This window comes from Pelophylax lessonae (assembly GCF_965119305.1).
Source record: "Pelophylax lessonae genome assembly, chromosome: 1".
Taxonomy (NCBI): Eukaryota; Metazoa; Chordata; class Amphibia; order Anura; family Ranidae; genus Pelophylax; species Pelophylax lessonae.
The window spans coordinates 235,957,106-235,977,435 of record NC_138768.1 but is presented as its reverse complement, the minus strand read 5'-3'; the positions used below and the strand labels follow the sequence as shown (position 1 = coordinate 235,977,435).

Sequence of the window (20,330 nt, the reverse complement as noted above, 5' to 3'; positions counted from 1 at the left end):
CCAACTAGGCGCAGGACACAGGCAGAGCAAGGATGCGCCGGGGGGCAACGGGCACAGGCAAGAAAAAATCCGCTACAGCGGCCCATCCACCTTACAAGCCACGCCAGTCCCCCACAGGCTCTACACAGCATCCCAAGATGGCCGCGACCCGCGGCGCGGCCTCGCGGGGCGGCCCTGCTCCGGCCACTCAGCCTCCGGCGTCACCCTTACAGAGGACGACTACATCACCCTCGCACAGCGCTGGGCACCCCTCGCCGGCGACACCTCGGATGGAGGAGGTAGGGGATCCATTTTCTTCACAATCCCAGGGGGCCACGTCCTGCAGCTTTTCCCCTTACCGGGCCTCACTACATGGGGACATGGAGGGGGCCTCATCCCCAGCGTCTTCCTTAGACAGACAAATGGCTGATATAGCGGAGATGGCCTTGAGCCAGGGCAGCCCCGCGGCCCCCCCCCCCTCCTCTCCAGGCCACCTACTCAGGCGATTCGGTTCTTATTGCCAGATTTTCGGCCCTATTACAGCAGGAACTTTCTAAGGCCTGCGCCACCATTACTGCCACCATCAAGTCAGACTTAAAAGGGGACTTTCAGGAAATAGGAGGCAGACTTGATTCCATAGAATCCAAAGTTGATGGCACCGTTAAGAAGGTCAACCAAAACCACAGGCTAATTGTCTCACTCCAGGATCAGCTGGATCAAGCTAAGGACAAAATTGAGGACCTTGAGAATAGGTCTCGCAGGTATAATTTTAGACTCAGGGGGCTCCCTGAATCGATAACTGACCTGGAGCCGGCCATACACAGGCTTATGACTGACCTTGTCCCTGACATCTCACAGCATCACCTGGAACTGGACCACTTTCACCGGGCCCTGACGGCCCCGCGCTCGGATGGCTTGCCCAGAGACGTTATTGTAAAACCGCACTTTTACAGAATAAAGGAAAAAATCATGGCGGCTGCCCGCTTTCGCAATGATGTCACTCTGCTCGACCACCCGGTGCAGCTGTTTGCGGACATTTCCCAGACGACCATACATAAGCGACGGTCCCTGAAGCCGCTGCTGACCCATCTGATCAACCGCCAAATCAAATATCGGTGGTCATACCCATTCAAGCTGTCCTTCTCCTTTAAGGGTAAATCCCACTCCTTTTCCAGTTTCCATGAGGGAGAGGATATCCTCCTGGACTTGGGCATCATCTCCAGGGAAGCTCCCCCAGCCAGATCCCCGCGGGGCTCTCCGGAGGAGGACCCCAGGCCCTTGTCACCTTTGTGGTCGCAACCTGCGAAGAGAGGGAACGCCAAACCACGCACCCCACCGTGATAGTCTGACTGTCTACTAGTCCAACTGGGCTTCTACCTTCCCTTTATGATACATTTTTAGTCCCCCTCTCTCGCCCCGTTATTGCCCCCCATTCTCCCCCTTTTTTTTTTTTTTTTTTTGGTGGGGAGCTGGACCCGGGGTCCTGGTGCTCTGTGATCTGGGGGCGTCTTCTGGTATATTTGTCTCAGGGACGCCCCTGGGTTGCAGGCCCGGGTTGCCGTGGCTGAGGGGCCTGATTGTTCGACTGATTCCCTTATCGCTGGAATCCTGGACGGTTCTCTTGAGAGGGGGATCCTGTTGGGCTTGCCCGCCCGGGCTGTTCTTCCTTTTTATTCTATACTGGGCCCTTATGGGGAGCTCCGGCTCTCAGAAAGGTTACTGTTGTTTACTGTTATTTACGATTTGTTGCTGTTGCTAATGCTATTTAATACTGTGCCTTTGCGATAGTTCACCTGTGCCTTTGGTATGCGGGGGGGGGGTGCTTCCCTCCTGGCCGGGGTCCCCTACCTGGGGGGGGCTCGGCTTGGGGGCTGGTGCCCCTTTCCTGTTAATGCAAACTGCTCTACAGGCTAATAGTGAAGCGACGCGGGTTGTTTCCGCATGCCACTTCCTGCGGCCTTGCTCTCGGCGATGGGCTGTGAGCAACCTCGCACAAAATTACGGGGTGCTGGACCCCACAACCAGCCTACTATGTTTTCTGTGCTTGATTTTCTGGCGTGTCCACCGCCCCCCCCCCTCCCCCTCTACGGGGGTTGGGGGGGGGGCGGGGGATTCCCTGTTTCCCCCTTTGTGCTCTTTGTTGTCTTACTTTTCTCTAACCCCTCTCTCCTCTTCCCTTCCCTGGCGGCGGCTGCTCGACATCCGGATCCCTTTGGCTTGGCTCTGGGTCTTTGGAATCCTACAGTACGGGGTGAACGACATCTACCGACCTCCACAACATACAGGCGAGTACAACCTTCCGAACCAACATGACACGTCCTACTACCTGTGATTTTAAAATTCTCACACACAACGTGCAGGGCCTCAATGCCCCTGTAAAAAGGGCGAAAGCATTTCACTTTTACCACAAGCAGGGCATTGACGTCCTTCTCCTACAGGAGACGCACTTCTCTCGCACTTCGGCTCCTAAACGCCTTAGCGCTAAATTTCCCACTTGTTACATGTCCAACAGCGTAGACAAGAAAAAAGGGGTGGCGATCTGCATAGCCAAGAAGGTCCCGTTTACACCTAGGGAGGTAATCCGAGACAAGGAGGGGAGATATGTTATGGTCCAAGGCAGAATAAATGAACATGATGTAACTTTTGTTTCCTATTATGCCCCTAATGTGGGACAGCTCCCCTTCTTCCTGGAAATGCTGAAGGTGGTGATGCCACGCGCAACAGGCCATGTGATATTTGGGGGTGACAGTAATGTCCCCTTGGACCAGGTTATGGACAAATCTGATTCCCTGCACGCCTCATTGAAGCACGCCCCGCGACTGGGGGTTAAGTTGGCTCGTCTTCTGCACTCCACCGACTTGGTGGATGTGTGGAGGAACGACCACCCCACGACGCGTGATTTCACCCACTATTCCCATGCCCACAAGAGCTACGCTCGTATAGACCATCTGTTTGCCCTGTCGGCCCTCCTCCCCTTTGTGCTGAAAGCACAGATTATTTCTACCCCATGGTCTGACCACTCCCCTGTGGTTATGACCATCTCGGACCTATGGACTAAGCCTAAGCCCTCCTCCTAGGGGCTTAACGCCTCCGTGTTAAAGGACCCGATCATCTTCCAGGAAGTGTTGGACAGCATGAAACAATACTTTCTTGATAACCCAGCTACTGATACTTCCCCGGCTATAATATGGGCGGCGCACAAAGCGACGATAAGAGGTAAGCTAATCCAAATCGCTTCTCGGAAAAAGAGGGAACGCGACGGGGAGATACAGCGACAGGATGCTGAGCTGAGAGACCTCTTGCGGGAACAGAGGAGGGCCCCTGGGGTGGACATCAGGCATAAGATTGATGCGGCACGTGTAGCCCTCAACTTCAGCCTGACCACCAAAGCTGAGAAATCCATCCGTTGGTCGAGAAATAGATATTACACCTTGGGTGATAAACCCCACACCCTTCTGGCCCGCAGGTTGGCCCCGAGGCTCCATTCTCCGGCCCTTCCGAAGCTGCGGCTCCGGACTGGCCTCCGGACCCAGGACCCGCAGCTGATAGTGAACGAATTCTACCACTTTTATTCGCAGCTTTACTCCCAGCCGCAACCGCTTAGACAGGCCTCTTTCGAGGAATTTTTTCGCGATATTCCCCTTCCTCGACTCTCCTCCCAGCATGCGTCTATCATGGACCGAGAATTCTCGGACTCTGAGGTACTGGCAGCTATCAAAACTATTAATCCTAACAAAGCGCCCGGCCCTGACGGGTTCTCTGGCCACTACTATAAGAAATTTCATGAAGTATTGGCATCACATCTCTGTTCTTTTTTCAACTCCGTTCGGGCAGGGACCCCGATCCCGAAATACGAGAACAATGCTTTCATCCATGTCCTTCCGAAACCTGGCAAGGACCATGGGAACTGCCTTAATTATAGACCGATCTCGCTTATAAACGTCGATCTTAAAATCATGGCGAAAGTGTTGGCAAACAGACTCAACACCTTTTTGGCGGATTACATACATCCGGACCAAGCTGGTTTTGTACCTGGTAGGCAGGCACCGGACCAAACGAGACGCGCGATAGATGTCATATCGGCCCTTCAATCCAACTGGGATGGCTTGGGTAGCCGGAGGGGCATGCTACTGTCCCTAGACCTTCATAAGGCGTTCGACTCCCTGTCCTGGGACTACCTTCTGCAGACATTGGAGCGCTTCGGTTTCGGGAGTAATTTTCTTACCTTCATTCGCACGCTATACGACGACCCCATTGCGAGGCTATCGATCAAGGGTTATGGGTCCCCCTTTTTGGACGTCCGTAGGGGTACCCGTCAGGGGTGTCCCCTATCCCCGTTGTTATTTATTTTAGCCTTGGAACCGTTGGCCATTAAGTTACGCCTCAACCCGGATGTCCGGGGTATACAATGCGGGGGCATTGAACATAAGTGTGCTCTATTTGCAGACGATATCCTACTGTATATCTCGTCCCCCCTTGTCTCGATCCCCAACCTGCTCCGAGACCTGGAGAAGTTTGCGTCCATCTCGGGACTTAAGGTTAACCCCTCCAAGTCGCAGGCTCTAAACCTAACGTTAGATGGGGCCACTTTAGCTACTCTTAAAGCCAATTTTGCGTTTGCTTGGCAAGAACGATCGTTGCCTTACTTAGGGATACACCTCACTACGTCTATAGCCACCCTCTACACACACAATTATCCGCCATTGTACAAAAAAATGAGGGAGGACTTGGCTGCTTGGACAGCCAATCCCCCGTCATGGTTCGGAAGGTTGAATTCGGTCAAAATGAATATTCTGCCTCGACTGTTGTATTTATTTCGTACCTTACCTGTGATGCTTAATATGCCTGATCTTAGGGACTTTCAGGGGATAGTTCTCCGGTTTATTTGGGGGGACAAGAGGCCCAGAGTCAATAGGCGCACTCTCTTCACCCCAAAGCTGAGAGGGGGTCTGGGGGTCCCGGACTTGGGCAAGTACTATTACGCAGCCCAATTGGCTCATCTGATTCGCTTCCATTCCCGGGACCCTCTCCCCATCTGGATGCAAATGGAGGCGGCCCATCTGCGGGTCCCCATTCATCATGCGATGTGGCTGCGGGCCAGAGACAGACCGGGCATACTTTGTCCCGCCCTGTCTCTCTCCCTGGGTCTTTGGGATAGGTTGTCGGGCAGGCATGCCTTCCGGTCCCCCCATGCCCCATTGGCGCCCCTGCTGGGCAACCCCTTGTTCCCACCGGGCCTGACCCCTTCAGCGTTTGAATGGTGGACAAACAAGGGGTTCCTCAGGCTGGTGGATCTATGCGACCATCGGGGCCTCCTCACCAGGGCCCAATTACTAGAAACCCATTCCCTCCCTGAGGGTGAGAGCTATCGCTATGCCCAGATATCCCATTTTGCTGCCTCCCTTAAACGTACCAGTGATATCACCACCTCCTCTCAGATGGAGAACCTCTGCCGAACGCTAGATAAACAAAAGAGTTACATATCCACGATTTATAATATATTGCAGAGCGATGACACTAAACTGTCTTATATGCAGCGTTGGGAGGAGGACCTGGGTGAGGACCTGGACCGGGCTGATTGGAATGCTCTAGCTCAATGTAGTTCTAAATCCATCCTTAACACCTCTCTAATTGAAGCTAATTACAAGGTACTTTTGAGATGGTACATGGTCCCGGTCAGGCTGGCTGCAGCGGTCCACACTGCGTCTCCCAACTGTTTTCGGGGATGTGGTCTGGCAGGCACGGTGCTCCATATTTGGTGGACCTGTTCTAAGGTGCGCCGATTCTGGATTCGTGTTTACAATTTCATTTACTCATTGACGCAAGTCAACTTGACCAAGGATCCCCTGCAAGCTCTCCTGGGCAAACCGATAGCGGGGATTTCTAAGCATAACAAACGCCTTATAGCTTTCGTGTTTATAGCGGCCAAGATTACAATCGCACGATCCTGGCGCACCTCAGTAGTGCCGCTCGAGCTGCTCAAAGCCAAGCTGTCTTGGATTATGATAAATGAACGGATGGTAGCCATATTGAATGATAAGATGAAAATATTTGACAAGACCTGGGAACCGTGGACCCGCTATTTGGCAGGCCCCTCTTAGGGGGATTTTTTCCAGCTCTTTACTATTGCCGGACCGCACGCTCCGGGGACTCGTTCCCTGGGAGGGTGCTGAACCTGGATGTCGACCTTTTTCCTTCTTAACCAGCCGCTGCCGCTCTCCTTGACTTCCCTTCCTTTCTTTCCTTTTCCCTTTCTCTGCTTTCTCTTTTCTTTTGTTGTGTATTGATGGCGGGATGTCGTATTTTGTAGTCAGGTCCATGAGACTGCGGGTGGGGGTCGGGTTCCGCTTCCCCCTGGGGGCGCAGTGTGTTCCCGTAAGGGGCGCCCGGGGGGGGGGGGCCTGGACGGCCCGCTCCTTTAAGCACTGAAGAGAGCGATCAGTACCTGCTTCACACTGGTTTGACTGCCATTGTTATTATTATTTGTTTTTTTTTTCTCGACTCCTGCTATCCACAATATTTACTTGTACACATTTAATGCTTTCTGCACCATGTGCTCCATGTTGTTTTCAATGTCTATGGTTGGGCCATTTTGGCTCGTTACACTCTGTTGTACTTTTTCTAAAAATCAATAAAAATGATTGAAAATTAAAATACCCTCAAATTAAAGCTGAAAGTCTGCAGTTAAAGCACATCTTGTTTGTTTCATTTCAAATACATTGTGGTGGTGTATAGAGCCAAAAAGATTAGAATTGTGTTGCAATATTTATGGACCTGACTGTATATATGGTCCAGTGTCCATCAGACCTGGCCCCTGGGTTTCCACCAGAGGCCAGTTGGTCATCGAATGACCCAGAATTTGTCATTTGTGTCTGGAGGTTTTAACAATATATTATGGTAAAATTGGCAAGCACAGATATTCACTTACTTATGAATAATAAATGTATATTCTGAATTAATTTTTGATGTATAATATGCTTCTCTTCTTCCAATTTCATAACAATGTAGACACACATTAAAGTTCCCTGAAGAAGCAGAGAAAGTGTTCTGCGAAATGCATTGGACCTTAATGTACTTGTGCAAGCACTAGATATGTGTAGCAATCTTTGCTTATACAATAAAATAAATTTTTTACAATATATATGTGTATGTGCTCATCTCAGGGACAACACCATTTCCTATAAAGTCCTGTTTCTTTAGTAGGGGTACATCTCGCCCCCTCTTTTCTTTTTGAATTTGATATATGTTAGGATGTGGATGTGGGGAGTTGTCCCTGGAACTGGAATACTATACCAAAATTATGGATGGAAGACCTATCTGATCATGACCGCTTTGTTAAATAAAAGACTGGTAATTCCTCATTGCTGTAATTCCTTGAATAGGATTCCCAAAACCATAGTATGATTCACAAAACCATATAAAAATATTATTCACAACCCTTAAAAGTAAAGCAACCAGAACTATTACACTTTTATAGAGTAATACACTACAGCCTTTTCTGGTAGGGCCTAGAACATAACTTGCTGTATTCCTTAATAAAGTAACAGTCGTAATTTATTTCCTTCCCCACATTACACTGTAACATTAGCATTGATTGTTCTGATAAGTAGGAAACAAAAGTGAAAGTTATAAAAGTTGAAGGTGAGTTTCATTTTACCTTATCTCTGTGACATCAGACTTGTCCAATTTCTGCAGTTCTAGTTTTGCAGCCTCTAATATAGGTAAAGCCTCTGCCAAGGCACTCTCTGCTTCCTTTTTCTCTACTGCAATCACTTTGTTCTGTTCCTCTATTTCTGCAGCCTTCTCTTCAGCAAGTTTTCTCTTCTCTTCAGCTGTAATAATCAATAACAGGATATGGCATTCATAGCGGAGATTTAATTTCTAGTATATCTAAAGCATTTTTTTTTAGTTTTGGATAGTATGAGGGATAATTATTACCCTGTCAGTTTTTTAGCATCATTGTTAAACTGAGAAGAATTACCATCACTTCCTATCTCACGTACACAGAGGAAATTTAACATTTAGACAATTGTCAATGGGACAGATATCTATCGTGTCTTCATTTTGATCCGATACTTCAGTACTTAGGGTTGTAGGGCACCAGGGGCAATGATGTGCTGACCAAATGGGAATAGCTGGGGGGGGGGGGGGGGCTTTGGTCTTGGAGAACTTTAGCTGTCTTTTGATCTTGTGTATTACTCACCTACTGTTGTGTTAACTGATATCTCATCCAATAATGCTTCACATGCAGCTGATTTCTCAGCCAATACTACTTTTTGTTCTGCCAGCTTTAAATTCAGCTCAGCCAATTGTACAGCAGCTTCCTTAAGCTTATCTAGACCTCCTTCAAGACGTTTGCACTGTGCTGAGAAAGAAATAAAGCGTAAGTCATTTATCAATCTGGCACAGCTCTCGTTCAACATTTTTTATTAACAAATACGTTTTAGGATTTATAATATACTGTACATTGCAGAGGCACTGCAGGCTTGCAATGTATGTATGATAAAGACAACACACTTGGTACATCATAATACAGAATGGTAACAGAGTAGAAGAAAGTCAGCAGCACGAATCTCACCAAAGACATACTGTACCTCAACTCTTCTAACCTACCGAAGCTGAAATCCTCAGGTCATGAGATCCTGGACTTCCCTATAATTTCAGATATAATTTAAATAGAAATCTCAGAGGCCAAACTAGGAAATTCACCAGGCCTGGATGACTTATTGGTAATAGTATAATCTCCTCTCCCCAACCTTACCCCCATATGGTGACAACACTTAACTCACTGTCAAAATCCTCCTATTATAAAACATATTTGTAAAAGCCCACAAATCAGTTGTCAGCAAAAAGGGAAAAGACCCAACATCCTGTAGCAGCTATCACTCAATCTTGCTGTTAAACACACATCTCAAAATCTTCACCAAAATTCTCGCTAATCGTCTTCTACATCTCACATCTCTCATTCACGTGAACAACATAGGTTTTATATCTTCATGAAGAGTTTCCAAAATCTTGCAGGTTTTGAGAGGCCTCTCCAAAAAAAACAGTGGCCCCTTATTCCTGCTGTATGCAGGATGAGCTTAATATCACAATATTGTTAGGGCCACACAAACTCTGCAGTGCATTTTCTTATGACTTGGCCTTTCTATCTATACATATTCTAACCCCAATATGAAAAATGCAGAGCAGAGTTCTGGTGCTCCCACCCTAATATTATTTTACACAGTATGTATCTAGCATATTCCTGCTTTAATTCTCAGTTTGTTTGTTTTTTGCACTATACTTGTTTTATACTTTGAAATGTGCATGAATAAAAACTTTGCGAAAAAATGCTGACTAGCATGATTTATTAATTTTGAAACTATAACCATGCTTGGCAGTTTTTATTTTATTTGCATCATTCATAGCTAAGGACAGATTTAATACCCCCACGCTAGGTTATATGTGAAGTACTCCACTCACTCTAGAACCTGTAGTATGTAAAGAAATGTATATATTGAATAACCAAACGATATGTGTTTGTGACAGCCACTGCTCCTCAATAACCCATGTCAGGCCTTCTCAAATACATATGAAAGTTGTAACCCACAGCACTGTCATCACCTCTTATCCATAAAATAAAGTAAATAAATAAATTACATCATAATTTCACCATCAGCTAAACTAAAATCTTCTTCACATATAAAAGTCTCATCCAACCAGTTTTTGGGCTCATGGAAACTGCATCTCAAAGAAGCTCAAAGAAGCTGCTTCTACGGGCATTTTTTTCTGCCTGGAAACTCTCCTCCGTGTTAGCCAATCTGTCCATGCACACTATGGCTTTTTCAGGAGTTTACAGGCATATGCTCTTACAGGCAGAAAAAAACCCACCAAACTCACCTTTTTGAGAGGAGCTTTGAAGCAGAAAAGATGCCTAAGTGCCCAAAAATGTGCAAAAAAGCGCAAAAAAGCATGACAAAGTGCAAAAGCTCAAAACAGCTCAATAAAAATGTGCAAAAGAGCACAAAAAAAGCACAAGCTTCTTCAAGCTTTTAGGCAGAGAAATAAAAGCTCAAATGCCTGTAAAAGCAGCTTTGTTTTTGAGCTGAAGTGCGTATGAGCTCATAAAAGTGCTCATTTTGTAAACAGTTCACCAGTGCAATAATATGCATTCTCTGTGCTCCATGCAGACAAAAACTTCTGCAGAGAATATTGACCCTATGCTTTTCAGCATATGAGTCAAATGCTCCTCAGGACACCAATTGGCTAGGTGAAACACATTGAGAGGGACTTCCGGTGACGCAACTCCCGGACCGTGGTGCGCACGCGGCAGCGGCGCTTCTGGGTCTTACATGCGGTTTTTCATTTTGATTCATGTGAGTGTAATAGCAAATTATTTTATACAATAAAGTTATGCTACACCATGGTGCCCCCCGTTTCCCTATTATCTGTTTGAGAGATTAGAGCTTCCAGGAGCAGTAAAGCTGAGCTTAAGGATAACAACAGGAGAGCAGAGAAGTCGATACCCGCTGGCAATACCCGGGAGAGTGAAATCTGAACTCCAACATCTGAACCGTCTACTGCTGATTTGGTTGAATATGTTTGTATTACCAAGTTTTCAAAAACTAAAAAATTGTACAGAAAGGAAAACAAATTCACGTAGAAATTATGAACACCACTTGACATTGCTCATACAAGAATGGTTGACAGTCAACATAGACATCCAAATATAGGAACATTAATCAATATCAATTACTGATATTGGAATAGGGATGTCCTCACATAGTCACCCAGATCTAAAATCAGAGGCATGGGAGATATCTGTTATGTCAGGTCAGTTACACATAAAAAGAATCTATGCACACTCAAGTGACACAGAATACCCAATGAATGATAATATTCAAGGGAAAAAAATAAAGAGAGGGGGAGAACAGAAGAAAAAGAGAAGAGAGGCCGAAGAGGGAGCGAATAGCATATAGTGGATATGAGTCCTCCTGTTTATCACAAAATTGTCAGAGCTTATTGTTTGAGTTTATTCCTCAGTTTCTCAGAAATGGAGTAGTGCATCCAGATGTACCATAGGATGGTGAATTTTTCCCCAGTATCCACTTATTTAGCTTGCATTTTCTCCATTAGCATAGTGTAATTGATTATGTCCACCCAGAGGGACAAAGGAGGAGTAGATGTGCATTTCCAAAATCTGAAAATAAACGGTCTAGCTGCAGAAAAAAAAAATCTTAAAAGACTTGATTTCTGAAATCGACCGAACCCGGTAAAATAGATAATAGGGCTATGGTGGGGGAAAGAGTGAGAGACTCATCATAGATATCCGCATATATCTGAAATATCATATACCAAAACGGATCGATCTGTTCACAGTCCCACCAAATGTGCAGGTACGTCGTCTACTGCTAATTAGTTCTTATTCAATGAGTGCGCTCAAGTGAACTTTTCCATCAATATAAAAAGTAATCTACCAAGTAGGTTTAAAATTACCATGCCTTAAGAGATTGATAGTGACCTAATCAATGACTGATGGCAGAGATGGCCCTTTATATCAATGAAGGAGTTTACTTGAGATCACTCTGAATAAGCACTAATCAGTGTGAAATGCATCTGAGCTTCAAGCGCTCTGTATGCATCCCACTGAATTTCAATAAAGATTTTTTTTGCTGGTTTGTGCCATTACTTTCAACAGCGACATCCTAGGGATATAGACACAAAATCTCTAGTGTGAAAAGCTGACCTAAAAAAAAGTTTTTGTTTTGAACAGTATTACAGCATTGTATGTCAGTGTGACACTCGTGTGCTCGTTGTGTTTTCTCTGATAGCTAAAAAAGCAATGGCCATTATAATACAGCTGGCTGTCAGATATTGATTCCACTGCCTATCGTAGAAAAGTGCAAGCCTATGAACATTTCAGATACCCCCGCTTCATTCTTAACATGAGGGTATAATGGGCTGCTAGCTGAAAAATTCCATCCTTGGAGATAACATTTTGCTCTGCCTCCATAAGGATATCTACTATAGTCATGGGTTTCCTACAAGCAGCACAACCAAAGCCTTGAGAAATCACATTATCAGTATACATGTTATTATTTCAAGTCTACATCAGTATTACCCAAGTTAAACTGGTTCTTCTCTTCCAACAGTTTGGAATATGTGTTGATGAAGTCAAGGTAGTTCTTCGGAGTTACATAGTTGCTGCGTCTCAGCTTCTGCTGGAATATTTTGCTGAACTTTCCCACAGAATCATGGACCATTACAACATGGCTGATAACTGGCTCTAAATCTTGAGATGGGATCATTTGGCTTTCTCCTGAAGCACACAAAAAGCATAGCTTATATTAAAACATGCTATATTAAATTAGACTTTTACTGGTGTTTTGTCCTTCAGCAGCCTTGCTGAAATGCATACGACAACCTGCCGAGTCTCATGGTTGGTAAGGTTGAATATCAGTCCATCCAGTTAAACTTGTGTGGGTGTACGAGTGTGTATGTATTTATGTCTCTACCAGCTCCCATATCCCTGTATATTGTGATTGCTATGATGCCCATCTAAGAGCTTTTTGAACTTAACAACACTCTCCACCGATACCACACCAATTGTGCAAGGGAGTTCCACATCCCTACTGCTTTAACAGGAAAGAATCCGTTAAGCAGTTTGTGATTAAACAACTTCTCATCCAACTTCAGTGAATGGCCCTGTGTCTTCTTAAGTGACCTGAGACCGAATAGTCTTTTCTCTATGTCAGGATCACCATTTAGGAAGATATTTGTATAGTGCAATCATATCTCCTCTTCTCCAGGGAGAAAAAGTTTAATGTATATAGTAATTCCTTATACCTGAGGTCCTCTAATCCTCTTATCAGTTTTGTTGCCCTTCTCTGGACTCTCTCCAGTTCCAGCACATCCTTCCTGAGGACTTGTGACCAGAACTGGACAGCATACTCAAGATGCGGCCAAACTAGATTCTTGTAAAGTGGTAGAATTATAGCTTTTTTAATGTGCTAAAATGTTATTATTGTGACCTGGTATACTGTATTATATAGGCCAGAAATGTAGCACGTGAGCTGAAAAAATAAATTTAGAAAGTTTTTGGTTTACAATGGCAACAGAATTGTCAAGCATGGTTTTAAATATGTAAGAATATAATTTGGTGAAGCGTAGAAGATGTAGTCATAGGCTCAGTATAATAGTAGTACCATGCAGTGTCTACAAAGTTGCCATAACTTATGACCACCAGGAGCCACTAGATATTATCCTGTGTATTATGATTACAGAAAAGCAAAATAATCATTTGTCTATTCTATATTAAAATGCAGTCAGATTGAATCTTCTGTTCCATCTAAGCACATTGGTTTGATACTTTTTGCATTCAGGTATGACTGTCATTGCCTGTAGTGACTGTGTACAGTAATTACAGGGCTCTCCTGACAAGAAGCTGATGCATACTTGCTTCCTGCTGAGAGCTGTGTGGGTCAAGATGAACACTTAACTCCAAAGCCTTAGAACGGCAAGTCACTCCTTTGGTCCCATTTCCTCCCCCCCTTAAATGACTTTGTACAGAGTGCACTGCCCTCAACAGGAAGTTTGGGGAAGTTGTGCTTAGGGATCTGGAGCTGTCGCCAGTGAAATCTCCAACATGTAAGTGAATGGCACATATATGGACTAATTCATATACTGGGGAAGGTTTCCCTAGTTGATCAGAATATATCAGTAAAATAATTGAGGGTTTAATACTACTTTAATGCATCATCACTTATGAGACAGATGAGCCTAAAATTTTATTCAGACAAAGCTTTCTTTGCTGTGCTGTATCTTTAGCTAACTCGTAGTGCTTTGGGAATATTTTGTCTTGTAATAAATGTTTATTTGTGCATCACAGCATCTAAATGTGTAAATATGTGGCAATAAAAACAGATAAAAAAACAACAGTTTCTAAAACTTCTACACTTAAAAAAGCAACATTAATATTGATTTAAATGCTTTTTCTTTAGTAAACACTGAGTGTGTGTTCAGTAAATCAGTAGAACAAACATCAAAGATAATATGCAGCTGTATTGACCCATTGTTGCCAATTTAATTTTAAATTATTAAAACGAGTTCAGTGAAAAAGGATTTGTGATTGCTTTGTTTTGGTTAGGCCTCATTCAGATGGGTGCAGATACCCGTAACCCATGAATGGGAGCTTTGTTTATGCAGCTTCAGCCGCCAAGTGCTGGGAGCGGCACCGTGTGTTTTGAGGCCACTTACCCATATGGCTGTCAAACTGGGATGAGCGGCTGTGTTTGTGCAGCCATTGCATCCCAAGAGACATGAATGGGCTGCCTGCACATCGCACCTGGTGACTAAAGCTGCGTAAGCAAGGTGCTCAATCATGGGCTAGAAGTGTCTGAATAAGGCCGTACTTTTCATATCCACACTGCTCTTTGCACTGCCTAATTGAGGAAGCCTGGCAATATGAAGTACTCTAGCTCTTAGTACACTTACCTAAAAATGATTTAGCAACAGCATACAGGGCTTGAGGAGGCCAAGGCAAGAACCAATCAATTCCAGTATTATTCACCAAACCTTGAAATAAAATATCATAGACTTATTATAGGACATTCAAAATATAAAGAAAGGTATAATGTGCAGTAAAACATAATACAGTGAGGAGATGTAGTAATTGTACAGTATAAATTCGAGTTTAAATTACCATACAGCTGCATTCATTCCAAGGATTATTCCAACTGAATATTTAGACTAAAACTCATTTCCAATATTTTGTGATAGTGCTGCATCTTTAAGTAACATTGATCTATCATAAAATAAAGTTGATCTGCTTACTAACATTCTTTGCTGTGATGGTACTAGCAATCGATTAGTAGGGGCCCTTGGATTATTAAAGTCCTTAACCCTGAAATTTGAAGGGACACTATATTTATTTACAACATCTCACTGGGTCTGAGGTTGTTAAGTAGTGTCCTGGGTTACATATTCCTTGAATGTCTGGGTTTTTGATGCACCGTTTTTGGTCTGTTGGTATATTTGGTACCTGTAATGTACTTCAATGCTATGAAACCTAATAAACTATACTCTTTTTTTTTTTTAAAGCATTACAAAATATATATTTTTTGGTACAGAATGCTTTCTTTTGAAAATATTGTCTTGTGAAAATTGTTTTTGTTTCCTATGCAATCTATAGACCAAACATGTAGCATAATCAAAATTTGCTGTTATCTAGTTTGACTAAGATTCGTTTTAAAACAACCAGTAGATAAAAAATGCACACTTTCTTTTATCATTTGTCCTATTTACTATGATACTAAAATGATGTTTCTATTACAAGACATGGCAACTGCAGATTAAAAAGTGCCTTTTCCAATTTAGTGCTTTTTTTAATACAGAGCTAATCAAAACATAAAAAGTTTAAGTATAAATAGTAAAAAGAGAAATATTTGTAAAAATTTGCAGCAATAATAGCTAGTTTAGTTAGGGCTGTTTTGGGTTAGCTACAAGTTAAAGTGGAACAGACAATACCAGCTGAGGAAGTCTGCATGCCAGTTGTCTTTGTCTGCCTCCTAAGACACCAAGCCAGAAACAAACTGGTCTTTAGTGCCAAGCAAATTAATTGTTTCATTGACCAGATTGATTTGCCCTATGAAGACAGAGTGTAGTGAAGAAGAGGTCTTCACTGAAACAGGACAAATTAAATGGAATGGAAGGATACCAGCAGGCTGAGGACGCAAAAGCTGAGTAATTGCTGGACTTGAAAGCTCAAATCTAAGATCAGAACCTTTTCCTCAGAAGAAACACTCTGGCCTGGGTTGTGTCTGGGACTAGAGAAAGATCCTCCAAAAGAGGAGTTGATTCCAGTGACACTTTTTTAAATTTCAGTATCCACCAAAATTGCAGCAATTTCTGGACAGTCACCATTGTCCAACAAAATCCCACACCGTCTCTATACTGAAAAGGAGACCATCTAAGTAGCCCACAATGGGGATGCTATGAGAACACAGGAGGGTTTTTACTAGGGAACAAGCAGGATTATGTCCCTGATGTTCACAGAAGTTAGAAAATCTCCTTGATGATGGAAGAAGATGGCAGATATGGAGGATTTCATGCTGAATTTTTTAATAACCTGTGTTGACCAATTACATTTTTTTGGCAGTGTCTATTTCTCCTGTAGGCAGGGTATCATATCATGAGAGTATAAGAATTCTTACAATTTTCATCTTGTTCAAGGGTTTTTGTACTCTGTAGGAAAAGTCCTTTTTTCTGAATCCAATGAGGGACACAGAGCCAACCCCTTACATGCTATCATTCTATCTTTGGACAGCTTGCTACCACTGAGCAGATGTGGTAAGTGAGGGGTTATAGTCTCAATAGGACATTCTATATGCCTAGTTTCTATTTCTACTGTAGGTGGCATATAACATTAGGTTTTTTCAATTAAGCTGTGTTCCTCAATGAACAATAGAGAAATCAATATTTGCATAAATAAGATTCTCACAGGAAGCCTTGCAGTAACAGATTGGGGAGTAATTGCCTTCAAGAGGATTTGGCCCATTCTGCTCTACATTTTTAAGGTATGCTTGGATCTGGAGGGAAGATGCATGTTCTTTAAAAGAGCAAAATGTTTATGATGTGCATTTTTTGCTATTCTGAGAGATTTTACTGTGGTTGAAAAATATATGTATTTTAGAGGAAAGTTAATTGCGAGGACAGCCCTCTACAGGGCAGGACAGCAAGATGCATTCAACAACAGGACCTCAATAACCTTGAGAGGTACCCTGTATGGAATTTTAGCCTGTGTGCTAAGTATCTCAAACTGAAAAGTGCCATACTAGCACACCCTTCAGCAACAAATTGGGACAATACTGGCATCAATCAGCATTAGACAATGGAGTTGATTCACGAAAACTGGAGAGTGCAAAATCTAGTGCAGCTGTCCATGGTAGCCAATCAGCTTCTAACTTCAGCTTGTTCAATTAAGCTTTGACAAAAAAACTGGAAGCTGACTAGGTTTTAGGCAGAGCTGCAACATATTTTGCACTCTCCAGTTTAAGTAAATCAACCCCAATATGCTTTTTAAAGCTAAACTTTAGGCAAAAAGAGAAATTCAAAAATGAAGAATCCATTTTACTGACCAAAGGATATGTATTTCTGTGAATCCAGTTCTAACATTTACACAGCTCTGCTACACAGCAAAGCCCTGTCTAACAGGCAGGAGACCTAATTTTTCCTCCCCTGCAAATATGTAAGACTTCCAGGTTCTGTCCCTCCCTCAGCCTGCAACCGTATGGTAAAAAGAGAAACAGCACACTGAGGAGCTCATCTTTGTAACTCTGCTCTTCCCATCTATCACCATGTTTTTGAGCTCCTCTCCCATTTTGAGTTTTGCAGTATGGAGGATTGCAAGAGGCTTACACCAAGTAAAATTCCGGTACCTACACTGTGCATTTACAGAAAATACTGCATTCATTTGTGTCCATTATATTTGCCTAGAATTCAGCTTTAACTTTTATTATTACAAAAATCCTCACATTTTTTTGATTTCTTTCTTAGGCCTTTACTTTAAAACACGTGATGTAAAAGGGCTTGAATGTTATAAAAGAAGGATGTCGTTATTACCTGGAAAATTCCTGCATCTTGTTCTTAATGTGTCACCAACCGGGGACATTCCAAGAACAATATGGAGGTTGTTGGCACTCTTGTTAACAAAGTATTGCCAAATGCTTTCTTTTGCTGGGCCCATCCCATTTTTACTAGCTTCATCCCTGATTTGGCTTAAAACAGACTCCTTTTCTTCGTCAGGGAAAAGTGCAGGAACCATGCCTAAAAAAGACAAACAATATAAACATATGTATTCCATGAAGATCTATGCAGAAAATGCAGTAACTAATAAACCACGGGTATGAATATAGTAATCTTCTACCTGAAAAGTTACTAGAAGCTTATAGACTGCAATTATATTTTTTTAGGTTTTTTTTTTTGTTCAAGGCAAATGGAAAATGTAAAAGAAAAGCATGAGATATATCAAAGTTATGTTTATAAATGATTCATATAACAAAATTGCTATGCTTATATCCTTCCAAAACCATGCTATCTGCATTTTGTAGCCCAAGGACAGAAACGTTTATACCAGAATTACCAGAGATTTTCAGTTGATGGAGAAAATACAAAATAAGTGGAACATGCTTCTATGGAATAAATTAATAAAATACATGACTAGCTACAATCAAAGTGATGGCATTGGTAAATCTAATTTTAATTTGGCAATATGACAGAAAATGCATGGTTCCAATATTAATTATACTGTAAATATTTTACTTGTTTTAATGTCCAATTTTCACTTTGTATTATTGTTTTGTATTTTGAAATGTATTTTTCATTAAACTCATATTGAACATAATGTTTATTTTTCATATAAAGCCAAAGATTCTAGAATGTACCTTATACTCCTCATCTAATTTAAATATTTAAAAAGGCATTTCAATCGTCAGGTCTTTTGTACAAGTGTTGTATATTTCTAACAACGTTATTGTACACCTTTGAAATGACTGAGTCCTTCACTGGTCCCCTGCAGGATCACAATAATGTGCCGAAAAAATGGGTTTACTTAATGTCAATGGCATCTAGAATATGACTTATATTGTCAAGCACATAACCTTATTCTGCAAAGAGGAGCCACATTTTAAAGGTACATTAAAGAAAAATATGAAACATCTAAAGAAGTGTACCTTTAACATCAGGACACAGTCTAAACCTTAAATGGCACTAATTTCGATCCTGGCATTCACCATGTTTATTTTGTTCACTAGGATTTGCTAGTATCCCCATTTACTGATTTCTCTGAATTGTAAATATGTGCAGCATGGTGTTTATTAGTTCAGAGTATCGATTTTCTTTTTGCCACTGCAGGCTCGACCACACATGGGAACATTCCACAGCAGCATTTGGAAGAAGGCTACCATTGCCCAGTAGCTCTGGGGGAATCATGCACCTTTTTGTACAACATTTAATAAAATGGGTTAGTTTTTGACACAGTTGTTGAATAACTATAGAAATTCACCTATTGACTTTATTTGCCACATGCAGCTGCAGTTTAAACTTCTTATATTACATACTACCAGAAAAAAAACAAAATGCTTTTTAAGGTGTATGTAAACTGTAACAATGAACTTCTCTTATTTGCTCCCTTTTGGAAGAATTTTGTTACATCTGTTTGATAACAGAAAAAGCCTGAAAAGAAGAAAAAATGTAGCCACCATATCTATGAACTGTTTAAGCTGCAATATATTAATTTTTTGTCCTTGAGTTTAGATCTTGAGTTTTACATCTAATCATTCAGACATGGATGATCAGATGCAAAATGAGTGTTTTATGCAGTAAAGGGTGGCAGGATAATAAGATGTGTAATGGGCACTGCTTTGAATATATGAAACACTACAAAAGTGGTTAGGCACACCTGATGTTAACATGTTGTTGATAAGTTCAAGAAATCCTTCTTCAGCCACATGCGCATCAGTAAACAGAAAAATCATCTTCTTATTTTCTAGACCGAGTTTAATGTAAAGATTCTTCAGATCCTCACGGAAACTGTTTTCTCCATATCCTCGGCTCAGAACAATTTCAAACACCTAATCAGATGGCATAATATTTTGGATCAATGTTGCATGACAGAATGATACATTTACCCAATATATCTCACAGTTATTTAAGCAAACCTCATATCCAGCAGCAAATGCAGCTAGTCGAGCAAGAGATTGCTTCCCTGACCCTCCTACACCAACCAGCAGAGCATGACCTCGATCCATCCTTATTATTCGGTGTATTCGAGTCAAATGTTCTAGTGCATCATCAAAGAGAACCAAATTCATTTTGGTCTTAGTTTCATTGTACTCCTCAAGGATTTCCTGGAAACAACATCAACACTAAGTATTTAAAACTCTCAAGTCGTTGTAAAGTTACAGATCTTACAAGCAATTAATCAAGGAACATACAGTATATCAGTGGTCTGCAAACTGCAGCCCAGGGGCCAGATGTGGCCCTTTGGCTCCAATGGTGGGGCACCATTTCCCCTTGCTGACACCAAAAATTGGGCACTAGTCTTCCAATTAATACCAACAATGGGGCACTTTTCCTCTATTCCTCCCAATAAAAGCAATGAAGGGGCACTATTCCTTCCACTGACTCTATTGATCGGACATTATTCCTCCCACTGACACCAGGGCATTTTCTACTCCTACTGGCCACAGTCCAGCCCCCCTAAAGCCTGAAGGACAGTAAACTGGCCCTTTGCTTAGAAAGTTTGGAGACCCCTGCAATATATGATCTTGGGTTGACAAATATATCCTTAAAACGTGAGTTTGCACTGCTAA

The 20,330-nt window shown here is 42.5% G+C and overlaps 1 protein-coding gene across 1 annotated transcript in view; it reads right to left on the bottom strand.

The window, feature by feature from the left end:
* Window positions 1-20,330, bottom strand: part of DNAH10 (dynein axonemal heavy chain 10) — a gene marked incomplete at its 5' end in the record, with an annotated part of 236,277 nt that overhangs the window by 69,195 nt on the left and 146,752 nt on the right. Inside the window, 7 exons of the mRNA XM_082256636.1 lie at window positions 7,637-7,811; window positions 8,183-8,344; window positions 12,083-12,280; window positions 14,455-14,535; window positions 17,581-17,784; window positions 19,418-19,589; window positions 19,677-19,865. Coding sequence (XP_082112762.1) covers window positions 7,637-7,811; window positions 8,183-8,344; window positions 12,083-12,280; window positions 14,455-14,535; window positions 17,581-17,784; window positions 19,418-19,589; window positions 19,677-19,865 — 1,181 coding nt within the window. The remainder of the gene's footprint in view (window positions 1-7,636; window positions 7,812-8,182; window positions 8,345-12,082; window positions 12,281-14,454; window positions 14,536-17,580; window positions 17,785-19,417; window positions 19,590-19,676; window positions 19,866-20,330) is intronic.